Source organism: Balaenoptera musculus, chromosome 2 (assembly GCF_009873245.2).
Source record: "Balaenoptera musculus isolate JJ_BM4_2016_0621 chromosome 2, mBalMus1.pri.v3, whole genome shotgun sequence".
In the NCBI taxonomy this organism is placed as follows: domain Eukaryota; kingdom Metazoa; phylum Chordata; class Mammalia; order Artiodactyla; family Balaenopteridae; genus Balaenoptera; species Balaenoptera musculus.
This window is the reverse complement of record NC_045786.1, coordinates 66,181,970-66,206,793: the sequence shown is the minus strand read 5'-3', so window position 1 is coordinate 66,206,793 and position 24,824 is coordinate 66,181,970. Positions and strand designations below refer to the sequence as shown.

General features: G+C 52.3%; 1 protein-coding gene across 6 annotated transcripts; it reads right to left on the bottom strand.

Annotated features, from left to right (window-relative positions):
* Positions 1–15: 15 nt before the first annotated feature.
* CLN6 (CLN6 transmembrane ER protein) lies at positions 16–19,383 on the bottom strand. Of its 6 annotated transcripts, XM_036844791.1 has the most exons (8): positions 19,142–19,383; positions 12,678–12,792; positions 9,356–9,454; positions 8,014–8,202; positions 7,655–7,710; positions 5,957–6,079; positions 5,196–5,490; positions 4,206–4,320 (listed from the first exon to the last, which is right to left on the bottom strand). In XM_036844791.1, exons 1-7 carry the CDS (start codon positions 19,225–19,227, stop codon positions 5,244–5,246), a joined length of 915 nt encoding a protein of 304 aa, XP_036700686.1. In that variant the 5' UTR covers positions 19,228–19,383; the 3' UTR covers positions 4,206–4,320; positions 5,196–5,243. The 6 variants fall into 6 exon arrangements, with proteins under 6 accessions (XP_036700683.1, XP_036700684.1, XP_036700687.1 ...); XM_036844788.1 differs by lacking the exons at positions 4,206–4,320; positions 5,196–5,490 and adding an exon at positions 16–589; XM_036844789.1 differs by lacking the exons at positions 4,206–4,320; positions 5,196–5,490 and adding an exon at positions 16–589 and having other exon boundaries at positions 5,957–6,040.
* Between the last annotated feature and the right edge of the window lie 5,441 nt (positions 19,384–24,824).

Here is a 24,824-nt window from a genome sequence, read left to right as displayed (position 1 = left end):
TCAATGTGGCCATTAACGTTCCAGCAGTTTTGGTTTGGGCCAGCCTGGCATCCCAGCTGTAGGCCCCGAGCCTGAGCCTCGGGCAGTTGCTCAGTGTCTGTGGCCTTTCTCAGCCTCCAAAGCAGCAGCCAGCCCACAGTCACGGCTACCCCTTCCACCGTCTAGCTTCATTTTTCCCCACAGTAATGGCAGCGACAGCTCTGCGACACCCTCGGGGTGCTCTATGGATTCACCCGGCTCTTGGCGGCCCCCATTCATCAAGGACAGACGCCACAGGGCCCCGCACACGAGTGGATGGCCACCCCCGGATGCCTCACAACTTTCCATTTCCCGTCCTTCTTCCCTGACATCTCGGTGCTCCCGGGAGTTTCCTTGGCTTCTCAGCTGGCTCGCCAATTGTTGGGCTGCACTCCCGCAGGCCTGCATGCCTTGTAGTGGCCCAGCCTTGAGACCAAAGGAAGAGCCCAGAGACAGTGACAGAGACATCAGTGATTTGCTGGATAGGGGATCTTGCACATTCGAAGCAACATCCTGGAGCAGCACCCCGCCGTGGGCAGCAAACAGGACTCGGCAGCCGCCTTTGCTGCTCCTGCGGGGAAGGAGGCTACCAGTTATAGGGGGAATTGACTTCAGGTGGGCTCATCCGTTACTAGGGACTAGTTAAGCCCTACAATTACGAGGATTGGATGGTCATGGGAGTGAAGCAGGGCCTGGTCGAGCTGGGGATGTACAGAGAGAAATAGAACAGCTATCTTGAATGACCTGACCATACACGTGACATTTCCTTGAGTTTAGGTCAGTGTGTGCTAGAGTTTGGGGCTGCGTGTACCCCAAGGCACACCAACTGAGACACCCTGGCCAACTCCTTTTTTACGTGTTTTTAGGTGTCTCTACGGGGTGTTTCTAATGTTGAAAACACCTGCATAGGGTGGTGTTTACCTGAGGGTTCACTATACAAAAATTCTCAAGGTGTATGCTTTACCTTGTTGTGTGTAGGCTACACTTCAACTCAGGATGCAAAACAGAAACCCCCTCCAATGCCAGTTGGGGGCTGAGATTTTGTTCACCTGAAGGGCCCTATCAACAGAATTTCTGATTTAGCAGGTGAAAGGGGGAAAGAATCTGCATTTTCTTCTGCCCGACCCATGTTGCCAGTCAGGGCCATACTTTGAAAACCATTGGCCTAGAGTTTTCTAGGTGGAGGGAAGCCAGGTTGCAATTAAGAAGTATTTCTAGGGCAATATTTTCAGTAAACTGCTCAAAGAGATCTTGGTCAAGAGGGACGTGACTCTCCAAGGCTCCAATAACTTGCTGTGATTTCTTTTCCATTCTGAATACTCATTTTCATACCGAATTTTTTACCTTTTTTTTGTTTGTTTTTTTTTTTACTGTTTTCTTATCAAGCACCCCCAAAATTGTATAAGCTTCAGACCCCACATAACCAGGCCTATGCCTGCTCAGAAGATATCCATTAAGTCCTTCTATGGAGAACAGGCTTGGAGCAGGCTTTGGAGTTAACAGTGGCCTTGAGGTAGGGAAGGAGTCAAACAAGGTTGCTGGGCAGGTGGGGGCCCTTGTGTGCTGAAAGGCCGCAGCTGGCTTATGAATTAAGAATGTGCAGACTTGTGACCTGCTGAGTCAGGGGGCACAAGCCACCCACGCAGGGGCGGCAGGCATCTCCCTCAGCATCCAGCTCCCACTCTGGGGAAATGAAACCCACGGGGTCCTTTTGACTGAAGGCAGTTTCAATACATCCACACGAAGGAAGCAGAGCCACAAGATTTATTATTTCAGATCCCAGAGGCCAGGGGGCGCAATGAGCCAGGGGAAGGACCATCCCCCGTCCCAGGTCCTGAGGGAGAAGAGAGCAGGGTACCAAGCACCTATCATACAGTGGTAGGGGCGGAGGTCACCAGCTTTTTATGGGTTTAAACGCTGAGTGGTTATTTTAAAAGGTGCCTGGGAAAAGCAAAGTGGGAATCCTAAACTCCAGTCTTTGTGTCCACACTCCGGGTGTGAGGAGGGTTACCGTACTGTAACATGCCTCAGCAGCAAGGCTGAAAAACAAAGCTGCTTTCCTCAGAAGGTGTTTTTCTCATCACAACACGGCCTTCAATGATGCGGCTCCTGTTCAGCGTGGCCCTCCCCTGTGTTTTCTAGTAACAGTAGCCCACAAAGCCCCTGGTGGCTGTGTGGTGAGGCTGAGACCCTCAAAGATCAAGAGCTGAGGACCCGGGGGATTAAACAGCTTGCCCAAGGCTACGTGCCAACCTCCCACAAACCAGGCTCGCCACCTTCCCCCACAGGGCAGCCTCTCTGCTTCAGCCTCTGGAACGGGCTGCAGCACAGCTGGGAGGCTCAGGGGGACATCTTTGAGGGGCAGGTCTGGAGATGCCCTATGCTGGTCCCCACCCCTGTGACCCCCCCCCCCCAGACTCCTCTGAAGCGAGCTGGGACCTAGAGGAGGCCCTTCTTGCTGGTGCCCCCCAGCCGCAGGATCCTACTAAGTGGCACAGAGGGCCAGGGGACAGTGGCAGCACCTGCTCTCAGCCACACGGGGCTGAGTGGGTCCTTGGGGTCAGCCCAGGGCTCCTGCCTGGGCCCCAGACCAGCCACTCCCTCCCCTGCTCCAGGGACCACCCTCCTCCTGCCTCCCAGATTCACTCCCCAAGTAGGAAGCAGCAGCAACCAGCCAGGCTGGGCTCCACACCGCCTTTAGTCACACTTCTCACCCCTGATGCTGCCAGCAGACGGGGACTGACGGGGGCTGGGGGACCACTGCATGAAGGGTGAAAGGAGGCCCTGAGGCACAGGGCTCCCTGAGAGCACAGGAGAGGAGGCGGGGCCGGGGGAGGCGAGGCAGGCCCCCGAGACCCCTGCGCACACGCAGGCCGGCACTGCTGGGAAATTAGGCCGTGGGCCTGCAGCCGTGGGAGGAGACCGGGCCCCAGTGCCTCGGGGGAGGCGGCGGGGGGGCGTCCCATGGGGAACGAGGGCCCCTTTCCTGGGAGCAGGCCTGCTGGCGGCAGGCAGAGACTGAGGCTGAGACAAGGCTGTCTGAAGAGCCTTATGACGTGCCCACCCCTAGTGAGCGGCTCAGGGAACAGTGCAAGTGCCTGAGAACTCTGCCTTCGGCGGCCACTCAGAAACCTGCAGTCAGCCTCACACGAAGTGGGGCCACGATCCTGGAGCGGGGAGGGAGAGAGAGCTTCTGGCAGAGGGAGATCAGAGACCACTGCCAGACCCTGAGATCAGGCCAGTGGGTGGCGGGGAGGGCTGGCCTCTGGCTCCCCACGGTCGGGTGGCTCAACACCCCGTGCAGCCTGAGGTTGGGTGAGGATCTGGGGTGCACGTACCCCTCCCGGGGTCAGAGAGGGCAGGGGCGGGGTAGAACCACTCACCCCTCCTAAGGGTGCCCCAAGAGGAGACTGCAACCCGCCCACCAACCCGCTTTGGGACCGTGGGCCCAACTCTTGCAAATGAGGCCCAGGGAAGGGTTGTGCTTTGCTCATTAATACACAGCGAGTTCATGTAACCCGTGTAATCTAGCCTCCAGGGTCTGGGCGGGCCTGAGGAGTGAACCAGGTAGTAGGTGAAAGACCAAGTCCCCTCCCAACCTCTGCCCCACCCAGGCCTCTCTGGCAGCTACCAGAAGACAGCCCAGGAAGAAGAGATAGCCCTGAGCAGTGGAAGTGAGAGGGCCCGATTCCATCAGATGCACAGGAAGGCAGGCCCCAGCTCTTGGCCTGGACACACTGCCTCAAACTACATCCCATCCTGAAGAGGCAAACCGAATGGAAACTTGACCAAAACAATTCAGTCTCACAGTGATGCACTCTGCATGTGTGTGCATGTGCACACAAACATACACACACACAACTAACCACACGCACGATGCATACTCTCACCCATGCTCTAAGCCATGGGTTGCACACACGTGGGTGGACACACACACACACACACACACACACACACACACTCCCTATGCTCAGATGCCCTCAATGGCCCATCTCCCACCCGGCAGAGCACCAGTGGCCAGTGCCCCGGACTCAGTGTCGGCTGCTGATGTGGAGGGTGTAGAAGGCCCAGGGCTCAGGGACGTAGATGACGCCGGGGTACTTCTTCCTGAGTACGGGGTCATTCCATAGCCAGGCGACCCAGAGCGCCACGAGCAGGAGGGTGAGGGCAAAGGAGGAGAAGAGGAAGAGGCCGTTGCTGTCCAGGAAGAGGCGCTTGCGCTTCTGGTGCAGGACAAGGGCCAGCATGGCGAAGAAGGTGAAGATGAAGAGGATGAAGATCTGGCCCTCAGTGACCAGGTACCTAAGGAGGCCAGTGGGTGAGGGGAGGTGGGTGCCGTGACAGCAAATCCTGCCCGGCATCCCTCCCTCTACCGAAGTACCAGGCTGCCCACCCAGTCGGTCAGAATAGCGCGTCAAGTGAGGGGCTCAGGCAACCACTTCACTCTGAGCCATGGCCCATACGCAGCATATTGATTTGGCTTGTAGAGTTACTATTTTTTAAAACGTTGAGTTTGTTGCCAATATGTAAATAGCAGATTACCTGCCAATGTGGAGTTCTGGTTTCCCTGCTCACGTTAGGCTTGTATTCCCACATGACAATAACTGATGAGGAGAAAGCAGCTGCTGCCTTTAGAGAGAGCATTGTTCTGCAGCTTGCCACAGTCCCCACCACTCCCTACTGCCTCACTTGATGCCTGCTTCATGCATTTCTGTTACCAGCTTGGTTCCTAAAGGCGTCTGAGTTTGGGAATGCAGTTTCAGCTGATGGAAGTTGTCATTACTGTCTCCTTGAAGGCTGGGATAGTCTCATCTCCCAGGGTTCTCTCCAGCTCTTAAGGCAGTACCTAGCATGTGGCCAGGAACTCAGTAACACCGGCTAGAGGGCTTCTGAGAGGTTATCTCGTCCACTCCCCTGCCTATAGAGAGAACCGCAATGCTGAGCCATCCCACTCAAGGAACTACATCGCTCTGCAACTTAGTGGCTGTGTCACCTTGGGGAATTTACATGACATCTTGGAGCCTCTGTTTTCTTGCTCATAAAGGGGGCATAAATGGCCCTATCTCTCAAGAACTACATACTTGGAAAAGCATATTGTTCAATAAACGGCCTCCTGTAGCTATCACTCTGGTAGTGCTGTGGGTAAGAACGGGCCGAAGCTCCTTCCCACGTCTCACCTCTTTCCCTCCAGCCGTAGTTACCACCCATTCCTGTTAATCCTGCCCTCAGCGGGTATGCGGATTCGCTCTGGTGGACCCCCACAGCTGGCCAGGGGCAGCCCCTGGAGGTGGGCCGGAGCTGGCCCCAGGAGAGGAGGCCCTTTTCATTTGGCTGGAGGCTTCCCACCAGAGAAGGGCTAGTTGTTTCCAGGACACCCACAATCCCCAGGGGAGCCTTTCTCCAGAGCGGAAGCGACAGAGGAGGGGTAGGAGCCCGGCTGAGGCCTGGATCCTCTGGAACGGGAAGAGAGAGCTGGAGGGAAAAGGAAACCAGGCAGGGAGCCCCTGAGGCCACGGAATTCCCCACATATCTGTCCTTGTCATCTCCATGATGCTTCATAGTTTACAAAGCCCCCTTCTCTCCCCCTGGATTCTCACCATGTCCTAAGAGGGAGACAGGCGGGTATTATCCCCATTTCACAGAGGAGTAAATTGAGGTCGCAAGGCCTTTACAGGGCCTGGTGTCGGAGATGGATTCTATTGGCCCCGAGGTTGCACTGTGAATGTGAAGAGGTCACACTCAGGCCTGGCTTCCTGGTCACAGAGCGGCCACCATTAGGCAGTCACAGTCCCCACTGAAAGAGCAGGAAGCAGGGACCTCAACAGGGAGAGTCTCACCTGGGGTCACACAGCAGCCCTGCGGTCAAGAGCACATTTTCACTACCTGGCTCACTAAGGGCCCCCACCCTCCCCGCACCCCAGGTCCAGCGTCCACTCACCAGTAGTACAGGCCACTGGGCACCACCAGGAGCAGGGCTGCCCCTGGCATTGAGCTCTCAGCTTTGGTGGGAGTGAAGCAGCCGCTGAAGTACATGAAGAGGATGAGGAAGAAGGGGATGTACCTGCAGCAGGGAAGACAGTGCTGAGCCGCCCAGCTGCCCCGCCCAGCTGCCCCCACCCAGGGCCTCTTCCCCCGCCCGTCCTTGTACTGGTTCCCTGCACCATCCTATGCAGTCTCACTTCATGGCTTACAAAAATGCCTGGTTCGGGTGGCACTCTTCCCTGGCAGCCTTTCCCGAGCAGGGGGCCCAGGAGGGAAGCAGGAAGATGAGGTCTGCTCCCTGAGCACATGCCGATCACAGCCCCGCAGGCTGGGGGGTGAGGGGAGGGGCAGCTCTCTCCCACGCGGCGCTGGCCACCCCACTCACTCGTGTGTGTGTGTGTGTGTGTGTGTGTGTGTGTGTGTGTGTGTGTGTGTGTGTGTGTGTGTGTGTGTGTGTGTCTGCCTCGTGTACGCACCCAAATACCAGCAGTCCCAGCCTCTCACTGCCCTGGAAAGGGGTGTACCCAGCAGGGTCGAGGAGGGAGAGGCCCGAGGTCCCAGTTTAAAATAAGGTGGGGGGGACAGCACCTGCCAGGGGCCTCCAAAGAGCTCTGTGAAGCCCCTTCACCCACACTCAGCCCACAGCCTCACCCCCTTTCCACACACACACCATCTCACCCCAAAGGTACCGCCCTCTCTCCTCTCCACACACAGGCTGCTTTCCCCACGCAGCTGTGCCATCACACACACCCCCTTTCTCTTCCCACGCACCATCTTGTCTCCTTCCCCACCTTCCCCTCTTCCCCCCTCATGTGGCCCCCGCACCCTCCCAGTCCTCTCCTGCTCCTTCGTTTCTCCAAGCCTCTCTTCCTCTCTCCTCCTCCTGTCCCCAGCCTTCCATGGGAAGGGTCTTCTGGCACAAGCCAGGGAGAACTGGCAAGAGGCCTGCCTGTCCAGGAAGCCCCTGACCTTCCAGGCCCCCAAACAGAACCTAGAAACACAGCATAGGGCAAGTGCGACAAGAGTAAGCCCACCTCGCTCGGGAGTGGGGCCACCCAGGCCCAGGGCTGGCTCTGTCACTAGCTGTCAACCCATGGCCAAACCCCCTCCCACTGGCCCCAGCTTATCCTGTGTAAGGTGTGGGCCTGGAACAGATGACTGCCCCCAGCTGGGGCCCTGCATCTCCTGTGGCTGAGCCCGCATTCGTGAGGTTTCCTCCACTGTGGGTGAAGGGGTGGGAGGCGCCCCCCTGGGAGTTCGGAGGAGTGGGGGCACAGGCAGCACCCCTGCCCCCGCCCCACCCCTGACCTAGTCCAGCCGGACCTACTCATCTTCCTCTCCGCCTCCATGCCCAAGACCGAAGCCCAACACGGCGGGGTCCCCATCCCCAAGGTGGGGGAGATGTTTATCAGCACTGCAGCCTCGGCCCAGGGAGGACAGCCACTCGCTGCCCTCTAGTGGCCGCCGCGGGCACCGCGGGCTGGCGGGAGCGGAAGGCGGCGCGGCGGGAGCCAGAGCTGAGTGACAGCGCCCCCGCCGGGCAAGAGCACGCCGTTCCAGCCGCTGCGCTCGACACCTGGAGACCCCAGGCCCTTGTTCAGTGTCACCAAGGCCGGCGGCAGAGCTGGCTGAGGCCACGGGCCCCATTACTCACCACATGGAGTGGCCCAGGTACTCGTCGTAGTAGTAGAGCAGCTCAAAGGAGTCGATCTGGGGGTGGCAGAGGCGAGGCAGGGGCAGAGGGGGAAGGGCTTCGGGGAGGGGCTTCAGGGAGGGTGCGGGACCCACGCAACCCGGCGGACCCCTCCCCCCAATGCCCAGGCCTCCCCCAGCTGCCCTCAGTCCCTCCCTACCCGGAGGAGGGGGCCCTGGTGGGAGCCTATGTGCCACTTCCTAGCAACACAGGAGCATCCTAGCGTGGCGGGGCGGCCTGCCCTCATCTAGGGCACCGTGATAGGTCGGGCAGCCTCTTTGGCCCCCTGGACAGACCGCAGGGCCGGGGTGGAGGCTCACCAGCGTCTCCGGCTTGAGATTCTTGATGATGGGGTTCTCACGGACTGACAGGTGGTTCTGGTAGCCGCTGAAGATCAGGCGGTGGTTTACAGAGTCACCCACCAGGTGGATGCTGGCGCCCATGATGAAGGTGATGATGCTGACGTAGATCATGGAGCGCGGCAGGGTGCGTGGGGACCGCTCGATGAGCTGAGGTCAGAGGGAGGCCCGACAGCATGACCCCCGCCTCCACCATGATAGGAGACACCCTCTGCTCCCCTCCCTCACACCCAGAGTGGGAGGGATGCCACCAGCTGGAACGTCACTCTCAAATTGGTGGGTCCCTTTAGTGGGGCCCGTCCAGCCTCCAGAGTCCCACAAGATCCCTGTGAACCCAGCAGGGGCCAGGGATCAGCACCCTCTTGTGCTGGAGGGGAAACACATTCAGCAGGGCCAGCTCTGCCCAAGGTCACACACACCCACGGGCTGTGCTGGAGGTGACACAGGCATCCAGGCTCCAGGCCCCGCCCTCCCACCACCCCCAGTACTGCTCCTGGGTCACTGGGCTGGCCTGTTGAGGAGACCCTCCCATTTCTGAGCAAATGAGCAATCCAAGCAAACAAAAATGAAAATGACAGGGATGCAGCAGGTGCTTCTGAAACTAAATTATTTTACTAAAGACCCTCTGAATTCTGAGATTACACCTTCCCTATTTTTTGGAGATCTGAAATGTCTCTCTAAAAACAAAATGATGGGGACAGTAAACAGCGATAGTTTTAAGAGCCCTTATGTGGCAAAATGCAAAGCCAGCATTGCCGAGAGCTACCTTGGAGATAGCCATCACCCAGATGTCTATCTCCTGCAGCTATCTAGGAGATAGCTCTGTGTTCCCAGTGGTATCTCAAAGTCAGGGATCTCCAGGCCAGAGGAGAGAGCTCACCCTCCTTTGCTGCCCTTCCTGCCACCTGGCCCCCACCTGCCTTCCCAACTGGTCCCTGACCTCACCCTGGGCGATCCAGCCACTCCTTCCACCTCAGCCTCCCCAGATGTATTATGGCTCCTCCAGCACGGCCTTGTCTTCAGGTGCTCCTGCCTGAAGGTCTCTCCCAGTTCATCCCCAAGCACACCAGGCGGAGGCCCAAATCAAACACCCCTCCTTGGGGAGGCCTTCTCCATGCCTCCCGGCCAGAGGCAGTCTCGCCTCTCCTGGGGCTTGACATGTCCCTCTATCACAGCCTTTGTCCCCCAGAGTCAGGCAGGGGACAGCCTGATTCAGGGCACTCCCTGGGCTCGGCACCAGCTTCCTGCCAGGTGCAGGAAGAAATGAGGGTGGGAAGGGAGGGCAGGGAGCCTTGGACTGTACCTTGAGCAGGAGAAAGGGCGTGATGATGTTGTAGGCCATGTGGAAGTAGTCCCCCACGCTGGGCTTGTTGAGCGGAAACCACTCGAGAGGAAACACCAGCTGGGGAGCAAGGGGAGGAATGGTTTTTACTAGGCACAGCCCCGTGAGGCCCTCAGTACCTCTTCTGCACACACTTCATTCTTTCTGTGATCTCTTGGGATCCTCTCAGCAGCACTGAAGTGAAGGTGTTTTCAGACAGACAAACTGAGTCCCAGAGAAGGTAAGCACACAGCAGACACAAATCCAGGGCCTGACCGTGTGTCCCTCTCCCTGTGGGTACTAAATAAAGGTCCCTGGGTACCGGCCTGAGAGTTGGAGGCTCCTTTGGGACTCAGTTGTGCACCAACTTTCTGGGTGACCCTGGGCAAGTTCTTCCCCTCTTCAGGCCTCAGTTCCCCCATCTGTAACACGAAATGTGGCCCAGGTGATCTACATGGACCCTTAAGGATCTGGCACTCCAGGTCCTAGGATGATGACAAGATCTCCTGGCCACCCAGGTATGGAAAAACACTCTGTCCACTGAGCAGATGGACCACTTCCGAATCAGGTCGAAACTACAGCTTATGAAACAAAGGAGAAAATAAGTGAGTTCTACAAAGTAGATTCAGTTCTTCCTTTTCTACCTTCCCTGAGAGAGGCAGGCAGGCCAGGGCCATTCCTCTGTCTAGAATGCCCTTGTTCCTCCTACTGCTCTACCCAGTGAGACCCAGCCTTGTCGGTGTCAGTGGGAAAACCCCTATTCGAGGTCCAAACACTTCACAACCTCCGCCCTGCCACACCGTACGCCCGCTATCTGTTGATTGAGAACACGTGTAATGACCATAAATTTCGATCAAAAATTCACCCTGCAGAAATAAAACTCTCAGGATACAAGAATCTCAATCTCTTTCTCTTTCTTATTTGCTGTGTGCATGTATCTCTGTATCTTTATCTATAGCAAGATATATATGTTGGCTGAAACACTCTTTGTGATAGCAAAATACCAGAAATAGGCTGACTACTTGAATACACTACAGTACATCTTTTCTATAGAAGGTTAAGTAGCCATTAACAGAAATGACACCTCATATGTACTGACATGGAGAGATAGCCATGATATATTCTCAAGTAAAACAAGCAAGTTGTAAAATAAAGTATAAAGTAAAATCTCATTTTGGTTAGAGAAAAAAAAAAAAAGGATGTATACATACGTTTGCATGAGTAGAGAAAGGAGTGGAAGGATGAGCCTCAAACTGTCAGAGGTGGAACTGGAAAGGGAGAGTCTCACACTTCTTTTTACCCCTGGGTATGAAGTGACTTGTTATAACTATGACATATTACTTTTATAACTTGTAAAAGGTCTTATTTTGTACTTATTACAAATTTGGGACTATCATGGGTACATGTGAAAAGCTCCAGTGTATACACGAGTTTTTCAAATGTATACTCCTGGTGAGCCCACGTAGGGTTATAGTGGCCACAGCAACTCTGAGCAGGATGGGGGAAGTGAGTTGCCCTGCAGGAGACCCCTATTAGACCTGATGAGGCTGAGTCCTAGTGAATGAGGAGAGCCATGAGCCTGCCCCTGGCCTCATCTCCCCTCTCCCTGTAACACCAGTCTGATGGGCAGCTCCTTTGTCCCCCAGTATGTGGAACCTTCATGCTGCACGGGGGCTCAGGGCACCTAGTCCGACCAGTCATCTTACAGATGACAGAACCAAAGCCCAGATGACACTGACTTGCCCAAAGTCACTTATAAACCTGACTGGGTGCCCTGACTCCTGGCTCAGTCCCTTTACTCTCACCTACACTTAAAAACCATGTAAACCTATGGCAAGCCTGCAGAAAGAAGAATCAGCAGCCACGATACCTCCTCCCCGACACCATCGCCAGGAAGCTTTTCTTCATCCCCTTCAAGTCTTTGATCCCATGTACACACGACTGTTAGGGCCGTTACTAATTGGCAGGCAGTCAATATGCATGCCGCTTAGGCATGTTTTTTCTCCTTAAACATTCCAGGTTGCCCTAGAGTATTCATAATTCCTGTTTAAGGCCCAGGTAGCATCCTCTAGACTGCATACAGCAAAGCTGATTTACCCAGTCCCTACTGCTAGACACTCAAGTCCCTTCCAAGTTTTGGCTATTATAAGCAACACTGCAATGAACACCTTTGGTACAGAGGCTGTCTTCTTGCTGATTACATCTTCAGGGCAGATTCTTGGGCGGGGTCGTACTGAGTCAGGAGGGATGAACGTATTAGGGTTCTGGATAAAATCATGATGGAAGGGGGTGGGCTCTGGGGCCAGAGTGCCTGGGGGCAGGTGCTGGCTCCTCCACTTGCTGGTTGGGTGATCTTGAGCCAGTTATTTACCCTCTCTATCCTCGAGTCTTCTCATCTATAAAATTGAGATTAATGGTAGCATTGATGGGAGAACTAAATAAGTTTAAACATATAAAGAGCTTAGAACAGAGTAAGCGCTCAATGTATGTTAACCGCTATTTCTAGCTTAGTGTTATTATTCATTCAGTACAAGTATACTGAGCACATATCTTGCTAGGCACTATTCTAGGTACTAGTTATCGCCTTGACAAACTGCTTTCCCAAAGGGCTTTGTTAATTTGCATCAGCACTAGCATGTATGAGGTGTCAGTTTCAGTGTTGGATATTGTTATTTTTACCACCCACATGCAAAAATGAACACCTTAGTTCTTGGTGGGAACTCACTCAATTTTTTTCACCTTCTGTTACCTGTCTATCTATCTATCTATCTATCTATCTATCTATCTATCTATCTATCTTATTCGTGACAAGTGAGGGGGTCTGGTGCTCTTCCAGTATTAATCTCCGTAGAGGCCACCACTGTACACTGATGCATGAAATCGCCTTGGAGGGAAGGGGACAGTTTCACCAGATGACACTAAAAATTACCCAAGGCTCAAGTCATACATGATATGCAAATTCAGCCTATACTCTTCACCTCCAGAAAAACAATACTATCCCAAGGCTGTGGGGACAGCTGGTGGGATCCTTTCTCATACCCCACCGTCTGAATTGGTGCTCTGGTTAAACCTGGGTGTGAGATACGGGCGGGCGCGGTACGACTCGTCAGGCCCGTCCGGATCCCCCACTCACTGGCAGCTGCCGCACTGGTCACAGGCGTAGAACTAAAGGACATGAAAGCCTCCAGACCTATTCTCACAGTGCACTGGTACAGGCAATGACTTGTCTGAGGTCACTCTGACAACTCAAGTCACCCTGTCTCCTCACTGCTGGTCAGGGCTCTGTCCACAGCTTCACACTCACCATGGCAATGGGGCGGCCAAAGTCTAGAACCCAGTTCTGCAGGGTGAAGTAGAACCAGAGATCAAGGTGGAAGGGAGCCGTGCTGGCAGCCTCGTCAGCCTTGACGGAGCTGTGCCTGGGGAAGGGGCAGACAAAAGGGGTCAGCTCTTCTCTCCTCCCAGGCGAAGCTTCCCCACGAAGATGAGCCACAGAGATTTGGGAGCAGGAGGAAGCACACATGATTAAGTTCTAGGAAAAGGTTTTGCTGGAAATACTGTGGTCCATGGGAAGGTATCCTGGGAGTGGACTCCGTCTGCCCTGACCTTTGCTTCTCTATGATTCAGGCAGGAAAATGCCCAAAGGGTATAATAACTGTTGGGTTTTCTTACCTATTGAATGACGGGGAAATCAGATGGGGCAAAGGATGCAAATGTGGCTGAAAAGCATGAAACATGGTGATGGATGATGATAGCTAACCTTTGTTGAACACTTTCTATATTCCAGGCACTACTATAGCTGTTTGCATGTACCATCTCATTTAACTCTCTTAATTCTCACAGAAACCATCTGAGGTTAGAATATTACCCCCATTACACAAGTGAAAAAACTGAGGCCCAAGATGTTAAGCAACTTGCCCAAAGTTACGTAGCTAAATATTTGAACCTAAATGATTAGGTTCCAGAGCTTATATTTTTAACCTCTAACCCATCATTGTATCCACAGTGATTGGTCCACGGGATGGGCATGTGACCTGAGCTGGATCAATTAGAGCCCTCTGGTGAGATGTGCCTTACAGACTATAGACTGGGATGAACAGGGGATCTCCCTTTCCCTTGGTTTCTGAACCATGAGGAGGTAGGAACAGGGCTGCAGGTGTCCTTCTTCTCACCAATCCACAGTGAAACCTAAGAAGGAAGGCAGCAGGGACAAGGTGATGTGAGAGACGTGGCAAGAAGAGGAGAACCATCTGACAACACACCTTTGGATGCCTGTCTCTCCTGCAAAGCAGTCAGCCATCTGCTCTTCACACATGAGCTGAAGCTAAAGGGCCAGTGCATGTGCCACCTCCTCCAAGAAGGCTTCCCTGATGAAGCTTTTCCCAAAGCCCACTACAGGGAGTGCATCATCCCTAACTCCCACTCAGGCCATGACATCACTGGGCTGGAGTTTTGCTCGTATCTAGACCCTCAAGAAGAAGGGTGATTTTAAGGTTCTCTCAACTCACCAACCTCCCCATCAGAGTACAAATCCTCTTTATAGTGTCCCCGCCACTACTTGCATACCTCCAGTGACAAGCAGCCCACTCCTCCTAAGATGACTGAGATGTAAGTTGTACTGCCCAACTAGTGCCATGACCAGGAGCTGTGTGATGTTGAGTCCATATTCTCCAGAGTTTTCAGCTCAGTACCTGAGTTAAGCTCAGTGATTACTGGCTGATATAAAACAATCTCAGTTACCAGTTACTCATTTGTTTTAGTGGCAAACAATAGCTCTGTCAACACTGCTATTGCTTCCACAACCCTGGGATCATTTTTAGCCAATTCCAAGTATGGTCCACACTGGGCTCCTAGAGCAACCCAGACACAGAGAGGCAAGCTCTTGGGGGATCTCATCATCCTCTTGCGGCAAGCAAGGCGGGTGGAGTGGGCCTTTCCTAGGTCAACTAAGTCTTCCTGTCCCCTCTACCCAGTGCCCACCACTTACTGAGTGCCGACTGTGTGCTGTGCTAGAAGCTTCACCAGCACCATCTCATCTAATCCCCACAGCCATACCAGGAGGCTGTTACCCTCCCATTTTACAGATAAGGATACTGAGGCTTAACCAAGGTTACCCCCACTAGTAAGAAGCTGCATCAACTATTCCTTTTGTCAGCTTTCCTACTCCCTCCTTCTTCTGGTGAGAGATGATGTATCCTGAGCCACAGGGAGGGCCAGTGACCCAGGCCGGCGCAGTGGGACTTTTCTAACTAGAGTTGAAAAGAGCATCTTCCTTTCGGGTGCTGGGACGCTAAAGATGAGAGCACGGGGCTGCCTGTGGCCAAGGTTCCAGCCTCAAGGGACAGCCAGGTGAGAATGAAGTAGCCCTGCAGAAAGGAGCAGGGAAAAAGAGGAGAAGAAGGCCTGAGAGGGTTCACATTCCCAGTTCCAGGCGTCCCCAAGGCAATGGTTTGGCCACAAGAGCCAATACATTCCCTTTTGCTAAGGGTGCTGTAGTTCACACTGGCTTTCTGACACTCGCAATCCAGGAGTCCTGAAAGGCAGAGAATTCAAACCTGGGTCTACATGGATTCAAGACCTGTGCTCTAAGTATCTTGCTATTTTGTTGGTGATTATTATAAGCTTTGTGGCATATCAGGAGATCAAGATAGAGAGGGATTGGCGTAGCCTGAAGCAGTATGCAAAACCTGCAGGAAGAAAGGGAGCCTGGAAGCATGGTTGGGTGGATTCAAGTAGGCAGAAAAGCAGCAGGAGAGCAGGATCAAAGGCCTGGAGGTGGAAGTGAGAAAGGTGCTGCAGGGAGCTCAGATGCCTGGCTTACTGGTGGAAGGAAGAGGAGGGGCTGCTGGGCCTTCGGACCGAGGCAGATATTCAGTCACTGTCTTAGGCAAGTGACTGGTATAGAGGGCCCACCATGCCCCTTCCCCTTTGTGACCATCAGGGCAAGGCCTCAAAAAGCAGATGGTGGCAACCTCCGGGCCTGAAGAACTTTGATGGGGAAGGAGAATAACAGTCCTCAGTGTTTTATTCTGGAAACCTTCAAACTGGGCAAAGAGCAGGATGTTTGGTACAGGAAATAAAGGCGTTTTGAAAGCCTGGGAAGCACTTAAGTGTGGGTCTCTGGAAGCTGTGGATACCAAGCACACACTAGGGGCTCAGTGACTATTTCCTCTTCCACCTCAGGAGGCACTCAGTCAATGGGGATCCCTGTCATGAGTCCAGCCTGGCTGAGCAGAGCAGGAAGAAGAAGGGCAGGTGCAGGGCAGACACCTAACTTGGGAATCAAGATTGGTGAGCATCTGACTGGTTTTCTCCTGCTGAGAACAACAGTGAAAGCACAATGGCAGGTAACCCAAGACAAGGATGGCCTTTAATCTCCTCCACAGCTTTACAAGTCTACCATCTGGGAAAACTGATACCACGACAGTTGGGGAGCGCATACCATACAGCAGTGGTCCCCAACCTTTCTGGCACCAGGGACCAGTTTTGTGGAAGACAATTTTTCCATGGACGGGGTGCGGTGGGGGGGGGGGCGGAGATGGGGGATGGCTCAGGCAGTAATGCGAGCAATGGGGGGGATGGTTCAGGTGGTGATGGGGAGTGATGGGGAGTGGCAGATGAAGGTTCGCTCACTTGCTCACCTCCTGCTGTGCAGCCCAGTCCCTAACAGGCTGTGGACTGGTACCGGGGATTGGGGACCCCTGCCATAAAGCACATAACATATAGATGAAATATTCAAAGCGGTCAGCAGTCTCAGCCATGGTGGAGTCAAGCAGGGACCTATGAATGGGGACTATAGAGGGACTGATTTTGGTTCTATATACACAATGGTGAAATACCTGACATGATGACAAGTTTGAACAAAAAATGAGAAAATGAAGGCAAAAAAATAAGAGAAAAAAAGGAAAGGCAATTAGAAACTCCAGGAAAAACAAAAGCAATATACGAAAGCAAATGTAACTGTTAAACTCACTGGACTCTGTAGGGAACAATATTTACATGGCTTAACTAATAAAAACATTGTATACTGATTTTCAAAGTTCAGAATCAATCCACAAACAAAACATGGAAGGCAATTATGGTTAAAAAACAGCAAGTAAAAACTACTGTTAACCTTGACAACTTGAAAGTAAAACTATAGATGACAAGAGTTGGGGAAAGGGTAAAGAATGCTAAAGATTAGGGTAGGAGACTAATATTCTTTTAAAAAGGAATCAAGAGATACTGCCCTTATTGTAAATCAACTATACTTCAATAAATAAATAAATAAGTAAACTTTGGGGAAAAAAAGATATTACTTTACAGTTGACCAAAAAAGAAATAATGGTATATACACATTCCTTAAGGCTACAAAGGTAACAAAGAGCAAAACTAAAAATGGTGATACAAAACCATCTTGTGAAGATAGGAGAGGCATAAGTGAACCAAATCATAACAGGAAATTAGTAGGTAAACATTAGCTTAGAGGCTAATAGCAACTGATAAACCAAGAAATAGCAGTGGAGCATAGCTTTTGAGTGTGGACTTTGGAGACTGCCTGGGTTCATATCCCAGCTCTACCACTAACCAAATCTTGAGCAAGTTACCTCCTGGGCCTCAATGTTCTCATCTATAAAATGGGGGATAATAGCAGATCTTACGTCAAGAGTTGTGGCTGAATAAATTATGCAAAAACTTTTTTTTTTTAAATGCAAAAACTTAAGAGCAGGGCTTGGCCCACAGAAAGTGGTATGTACGTAGTATTTGTTATTATTATTTAGAAATATGAATTTAATTCTGGTAGAAACAGTTAAAAGAAGCTAACATGGTTGTCTCTGGTACTAGGGAGAGGTGGAAAAAGGGCCACTGCTTTTTACTCTAAGCCTGTCTGTGCAATTTTATTTAATCATGGGCATATATTACTTTGATTACAATACAAAAAACTGTCAACAGAGCAGGTGGAAGCTGGAATAGGGTACCTTGAAAGGTAGTGAGCACCTTGTCATTAGAGGTATGTAAGCAAAGCATGAATGTAGCAGAGGAAATCCAAGCATCCTAGGAGTTAGACAGGATGATTCTGTCTACTGTCTTGTGCAGCAATGATATTGAGAACCGGCCTACAGGCACCCAATGAGGGGCAGCAGAGACACCCTGGAAGAGAGCCAGCCTCTCATGCCATCCCCACGAGCAACCTGGATGGTGGGGAGCTCATGTAGGAGTAAAGAGGAATAGCCGTAGTGGAGTAGTAAGAACAGAAAACAGAAATCAGAAACCCTGGGTTTAGGCCCTGGTTCTTGCCGGCAAATGATGTAAACCTCCTTAGACCTCAGTTTCCACACACACAAAATACAAAAAGACTGAGTAAGATGCTGCATGTGGAAACCCCGCATGACCATATCTGCTACTCACACGCTGTTCTAATTGGACTACCACAGTTCAGGCAGTCAAAGACTCCCAACTTACAGGTGATCCAGAACAGACACGTCCTTTAGTAGCACGAAAAAGAGCTACTCTCACCCAAATCTCTCAGACTTCTTCCCTCGTCCCAAATCATACCACAAACTTCCTAAAACTGAGCACACTAGTGCTCAAAAACCTTCCATGGCTCCCCTGTGCCCTACAGAACAAAAGCTGCATACTTAACCTGCCATTTAGGGCAGGAACTAGGGTGAGGCAAGTGAGGCACACAGGGCCCAACATTTAAGTAGGCATAGGGGAGCCATGGAAGGTTTTTGAACACTAGTGCCCCGAGAGCGTCTCCTTAATTTTTGCACTCAAGGCTCTCACTCTGGTCCCAGCTCTGCTGCCATTCAAGGCCCTTCACAATCAGTCTGCATCCTCCTGCCACTGTACACAAAGAAAGCTCCAGCACCACTCCTTGCCTTTCCCAAGCTTTCCCCTGGCTGGAACAGCTTTTCTTCCCCTGTCACCTACTGAGTTCTTTGAGATGCAGCTCAAGCTCCACTTCCTCCAGGCAGCCCTCCACGACGACCTCTCAGCCCCTGGACTGTTCCTTCCAGGCCCGCCCTACCGGACTGTGGGACCCTCCCAGCTTCACCTTCCCCACCGCTTTAGTGCCTGGCACAGCGCTGGACACAACAGAGATGCTTAATGAATGCCTGCTCCATGCAATGAATGTCTATAATTTGTAAAATGGTATGAAAGTCGAGTGGAGGGTAAGATTAAAAGGTGGCTTCTGTACATTTTCCTCTGCCCCAAGCACCTGGTCTCAGCTACATAAACCAATAACTTCCCCTTACTGAGAGAAGGGAACAGCAACCGTGTGGGAAAAGCCCTTCCTAATTCTTTCTCTGGAGGGGAGCTTCCACATTTCGCTGTCTCTTCCATTTACATTCCCACATTCTTTGGTTCCTCGGGGCAAGGAATGAGCCTCCTGTTAACATCAGAACCCAAGTCAAGTTTAAAGGCACCCCCAGAACTCGGGTTGGCGCCCGGGGCTTGCAGGCGCGTTGGGGACCCTAGTGAGCAGAGATGTCCTCTGGGCCCGCCGCCGCCATCCCCACCCCGAGTTTCCTGGACCCCAGCTGAGCGACTGTCCTAGAGCCGGCCGGGCCGCTGGGCCGTTGAACCCCGCCGCTGAGCCTCCCTGGGCACGGGGCTCCTCCAGGAAGAGAAAGGAGAGCGGAGGCGGGGCTCAGGCGAGTGGGCGAGAAGCAGCTGCAGGGATAGCGCGGGGACGACCCACCCGAGCTCCGTGGCCCCGGTCCCCCGCCCTCCCCGTCACGTGGCGGGGCTGCGGTTCCGCTCCGCCCGCCGGCGCGCACCCACCTGGCCTGCAGGAAGGAGGCGCCCGGCTGCGCGCTCGGGCCACCCGCCGCTCCCGGGTGCTGCCGCCTTCGCGCCGCCGCCTCCATGGCTGCCCCACCGGCCGGGCCCTCTGCCCTGCTGCCCGGAGCTGGAGACGGGCTCGGCTGGCCTGACTGCCGCGAAAGCAAATACCCAAAGCTGGTGCAGACCGGCGGGAGAGCGCTCGGCCCCAGAGGCGCGGGCCGAAGGAGGGGCCGGCGGGGGGCGGGACCAGAGACGCGCCGCGGGAGCGCGGGAGCGCGGGAGGCGGGGCCGGCTCCGCGCGGGGAAGGAGGGGCCCGATGACTGTGGCGTCCCAGGCAGTGGGTGGGGACGGAGGCTGGAGGGTACAACGTGTAGCCTAATGGGGCTGGGATCTGCTGGGGTGCCCTGCGTGGCCGGGGGCGGGAAGCTTTGCCTAGGCTGCCCGAGACTTGGATATTAGTCTAGGGTGGGCTAGGGACGTGGGGAAAGACTAATTCGACCCAAATGCTCCCCTGGGGAGGAGACGAGACTGGATTTCCCTTGTCCTTGGGGACGGGAAGGCTTGGGGGGACGGGTTCAATGTCCTTCCCCACTGTGCTATGCACTTTCCTTCCTCAGATGGAAGATAGCACTCCTTAAAATGTCAACTCTATGGCCCTTGACGCTGGGAATCAAAAATCGGTGGGATAGGAGGGTAGGATGCAAAGAAGAGCGAATTCTTCCCAGGTTGGGGAGGAAGGTGATGCAGATTCCAGTTCCGTCTTTGTCACTCTCTTGGACTCTGTGGCTTTGTAAAAGTTACTTCCCTTCTCTTCCATTCAAACACGTATTAACTCCTGAGCAGAGCCCCATCCCATACGAGAATGGATGAGCCCTACCCTAGTAGGCTTACATGGGGTGTTAGGGGTGTGGATTGGTAAGTGGTGTGCTGGGGAAAGTACTGAGTATTGTGAGGGTGGAGACTTGGAGGGGGTGGGGTCAGACAAGGCTTCTGGAGGAGGCCTTAGGGAACTGAACTCCGTTTGCAAATGTGGAGCAAAGCCAATTTACTGACAATGAGTTGTGGTTGTCGGCTGAAAAAAAAATGCACAACCTAAAAGTTGAGAATTATGTTTTATTCGGGGACATTACTGAGAACTGTAGGCCAGATAGCTCAGATAGCTCTTAGGAACTGTTCCAAAGAGGTAAGGGAGGAGCCAGGATACACAGGAGTTTTTGCTGGAAAAAAAAAATGTAGTCGAACATCAAAAGATTACCGCTAATCACAGAAAACAGACATCTCAAGTTAATGATTTTAGTGTATGGGAAGATGCAAGAGTCTGGGCTTACTGACCTTTGATCTGCATCTTAACTATCTACAGCCAGAATCCTGTTTTTCTCCATCCTGAATTCCCCTCGGGGTGTGCCATGGGGGGCAGCTGCAGTGGCTGATGGCTTGATGGTGGACGACGTTATTTTTTTTTTGTCCACTTGGTAAAGGAAAGTACAGCGTTTATTGCAGGGTGCCAAGCAAGGGAGTGGGAGACAAACCTCAAATCCACTCACAACTTAGTCTTTGAGTTAGGGGTTTTTTTTTAAGGGGAAGAATAAAGAGGCTGGGATTAATCATCGTCTTGTGACATTTGTTAATTGTTGTTTCAGGAGTCCGGATATCTCTGGTTATGATTCTCCAACCAGATGGTCCATGGCTGGGGGGTCTGTTAGCTCATCTTGCCCTGGAGAAACAACCTGGGTTTGTATGTTAATGATGACATCTATAGTAGCAATTTTAGTACATTAATGACGTTAACAACAACAGTTTTAGTCATCTGACTCTGGCTGATTAGTGTTCAGTTAGCACGGGATTGAGGTCAGAGGGGACAAGAAAGGGAATAAAGTTTTGGATAGAGAGATTAATCATGAACTCAGTTTAGGGGGACTTGGCTTCAGATGGACATCCTAGCTGTGACTTTGGACTTCTGAGTTGACAATGAAGTCTGAGCAGAAGTCCACCAAACACATGAGGAGTGGGGAAGAGTGTTCCAGCCAGAGGGGACAGCCAGCCAGGGGGCTTGGCATCCAGAGAGACCCTGATGTTTGGAGGAACAGAAAGAAGTTCAGTGAGAGCAGCAGAGGGCAGGGAGGAAGAGCAACAGGAGTTGACCTGGGGAAGGAACCAGCGCAAACGAGGAGAGCCTTTATCCAGAGAACAATGGGAAGCAGTTCAAGGCTGTTGGGCAGGGGAGTGGCACCAACATATTTGCATTTTAGACCCTTCCCTCCACAGCATGGGGGGTCGGGGAGGTGGATGAGAGGAGGCAGGACTAGAGACTGGGGCCCAGTTCTTCTAGTGAGGGTCCTGGACTGGGTACAGTGACAGTGGAAAGGAGAGAATTGATGACATCAAGAGTTGTGTGGGGGGGCTTCCCTGGTGGCGCAGTGGTTGAGAATCTGCCTGCTAATGCAGGGGACACGGGTTCGAGCCCTGGTCTGCGAAGATCCCACATGCCACGGAGCAACTAGGCCCGTGAGCCACAATTACTGAGCCTGCGCATCTGGAGCCTGTGCTCCACAACAAGAGAGGCCGCGATAGTGAGAGGCCGGCGCACTGCGATGAGGAGTGGCCCCCGCTTGCCGCAACTAGAGAAAACCCTCGCACAGAAACGAAGACCCAACACAGCCAAAAATAAATAAATAAATAAATAAGAAAACCTTTAAAAAAAAAAAAAAAAGAGTTGTGTGGGAGGTACCAAGGCTGTGACTTGGATGTCAGGGGTGAGGAGAGAAGAGTTCAGGCAGTGGCCAGTTTCTGCAGCTGGGTGGATGGTGGAGGTACCCCTTGGGAAGTGGGTTGGAGCAGGTTTAGGCTAAATGAGAATTCATCCTTGGACACATTAAGCTTGAGGTGGGTCAGGAAGGCTGATGGACCCATGGATCTGACACTTAGGCCAGACTTGGGAGTTGGGCAGACAGACTTGTGAGTCACAGGAATATAGATGACAATTAGAACCTTAGAGGCTACCTGGGGAGACAGCTTCCCTGTGAGAAAAGAGAACAATGGGCAAAGCCTGAGAACAAACAACACAGTCCTACTGTATAGCACAGGGAACTATATTAACTATAATGGAAAAGAATATAAAATATAAAAGAATAAGCATCCTGTAATAAACCATAATGGAAAAGAATATATATATATACCTGAATCACTTTGCTGTACACCAGAAACTAACACAACATTGTAAATCATCTATACTTCAATTAAAAAAAAAAAAAAAGCCAGAGAACAATCTGCAAGGCAGACTGCCTGGATTTCAATCCTGATACCATTGCTAACTAGCTGTGACACTTGGGTAAATTGCTCAACCCCTCTCAGCCTCAGTTTACTCATCTGTAACAAGGAGAAGCTTGTTGCATCTACTGCATTGGGGTTGTGATGATTCAGTGAAATAATGCACGTGAAGCGCTTAGCACAGAGCCTGGCACTGGTGGGTTTGTTATTTACAACAGTCTGTCCTTGGACCTGAGGTTTCCCTCCATGATGTGAGGGGTTTGAGCTATGCCTACTTCCATTCTATTTTCTTTCCTGTCTTTTCTCTTGAGAGACTTTTATTGGGTTTATTCCTTCTCCTTTTGATCAGAGCCCGCATGTCCCATCTTGACTGTGGCTGGTGCCTGTATCAGGACCATTTTCCATCAGTCCCATCCTGGGCTCCAGCAGCCCACAGGTCACACCCCCAACGCCCACCCCAGCCCCACTAAAGGGCACGTATGCTTTATAGCTTGCTTTCTCTCATTTGTTCCTCACCATGTCATAAGCAAGCAGGGGATGTCCCTGTTTTGCATCAGGGAAAGCCAATGTCCTGAGCTGAAGTAGTGTACCCAAGGTCAGCCAAAGACAACGCTCAGACTGGATCCCAGATTTAATTTTGGTGAGTCTGATCTTCCATCTACAGATTGATCTATGCATACACCAGAGAAGAAGGATTGAGGCTTCCCACTCTGACCCTAATCTCTCATTCTCTGCTGGCTTTGCAAGCCTGCTGGGCTCCAAAGGTAGGGGTATGCAGTGCCCGTGATGTAATCATCGATTTAATAATACCAAGGAGTGAGCTTCCAGCCATTAGAGGATGAGGCTGTGCAGTGGGGGCCTCTCTGGCTCACTTAATCCTCCAATCCCTTAAATACCATCAAATCTGCCTCCTGTCTGGAGCCGACAGCTGCTCCTGAGTGCAGGGGAATCCAGGCTGGCAGGGAGGCTGGGACTTTCGGAATGAACAAGATGAAAACTCCCCCAGCCTGGTGGGATTATCAGCCCCCCGTCTTTCCTGTCCCATCAGGACTCTTTAAAAATACCATCTGTGTTAGGTCTCAAATTGCATGGAAATTGAGGGGAGCAGGGCCAGGGGTGGGGGATAGAGCAAAGTTGGCACCAACCCTTGGGCACTGAGGGATACACATTTCCAGGAATCTTGCTTCCAACTCTCTGGGGACATGGTTCCTGCCCACCAGAAAGGCAAATGGTCTCAGCTGCAATTTCAGTGAACAGCGTCAAGGAACTTTGCAGCTGGGAAGGTCCTTTGGGATTACACAGACCAGTGGTTTCAACTTTTATTTTAGCAGAAGTTCTCACTCTTTTCCAACTAGAGCTGTATGAGCTCCTTTTTAATGCCCGCCTAAGATCCTCTCAGCTACACCTGTCTTCCAGGTCTTGCCACTTGTTTCACCAGCACAAACCAATGGCACCCCCCGATCCCCCAAATTTCTGGCCTGAGAGTGCAGGAGTGTCAGACACTCCATGGGGTGAACCTTTGACCAGTAAGAGACAGGGGTTGGCAGATAAATTCCTTTCTCTTCCTCTTTCTGGGTGGACTGTCCTAAGCTTCATACGGCCTCATTAAAGAAGGTCCCACAAGATTTAGCAACAGGGGAGGTGTATAGCAGCCAGCTCAGCAAAGTCCTCTGTGCCCTCTCCCTCCTTTTCTCTCCCTCACCCTGCTTTTTCCCACCTCAGCTGCCCCAGCATCGCACTCCATCATAAAGTGTTAGCACATACACTCCTGCCTCAAGATCTGCTTCTTCGGAAACCTGGGATAAGATAACATCTGAGAAGGAGGCTCAGTGTATAAAACAGATACAAGCGGGGCTACTCTGAGTGAAGAGAAACAGGGGCCCAGGTGCCATCTCTCTTTCCCCCCTACCGTTTCCAAGGTGATGACCAAGGCCTCCTTACAAGGCTCCCAAAAGCCTTTGATCTCATTCAGTTCTGCCATTCTGCTGCTGAGAAAACTGAAGCCTGAAGTCACACAGTGAGTGAGAAGCAAAGCCAGGACTAGACTCCAATCTCCTCACTCCTAATCCGGTGAGACGAATCCTCATCTTTCTATCAAGTTTACATAAGAACTTTTGAAAACTTTTCTTTTCCCAAAACATCTTCCCATGCTGGTCTGCCCCGGGAAGGCTTTCCCCCACCCCCAGTTTTGTTGAGAAATAACTGACATACATCACTGCACAAGTTTAAGGCATACGGCATCATGGTTTGATTTACGTATATTATGAAATGATTACAATAGGTTCAGCTAATATCCAACATCTCTCTGGAAGGCTTTGAAGTCCCCTGTTAGGCTGTAGCCACCACCTGGGAGGCATGACACACAGCCCTCTGAACTCAGAAGCTGGGACTAAGGAGGGCAGACAAAGAAGA

Excerpts from the sequence above, each read along its gene's own strand:
- CLN6 (XM_036844788.1), bottom strand. The coding sequence starts at position 19,227 with ATGGAGGCGGCGGCGCGAAGGCGGCAGCACCCGGGAGCGGCGGGTGGC. Across the intron at positions 8,203-9,355 it reads CGCCCTTTCTCCTGCTCAAG|CTCATCGAGCGGTCCCCACG; the intron begins GTACAGTCCAAG and ends CTCTGACCTCAG. Across the intron at positions 590-5,956 it reads CCCAGTGGCCTGTACTACTG|GAGCAGCAAAGGCGGCTGCC; the intron begins GTGAGTGGACGC and ends CCTTCCCCGCAG.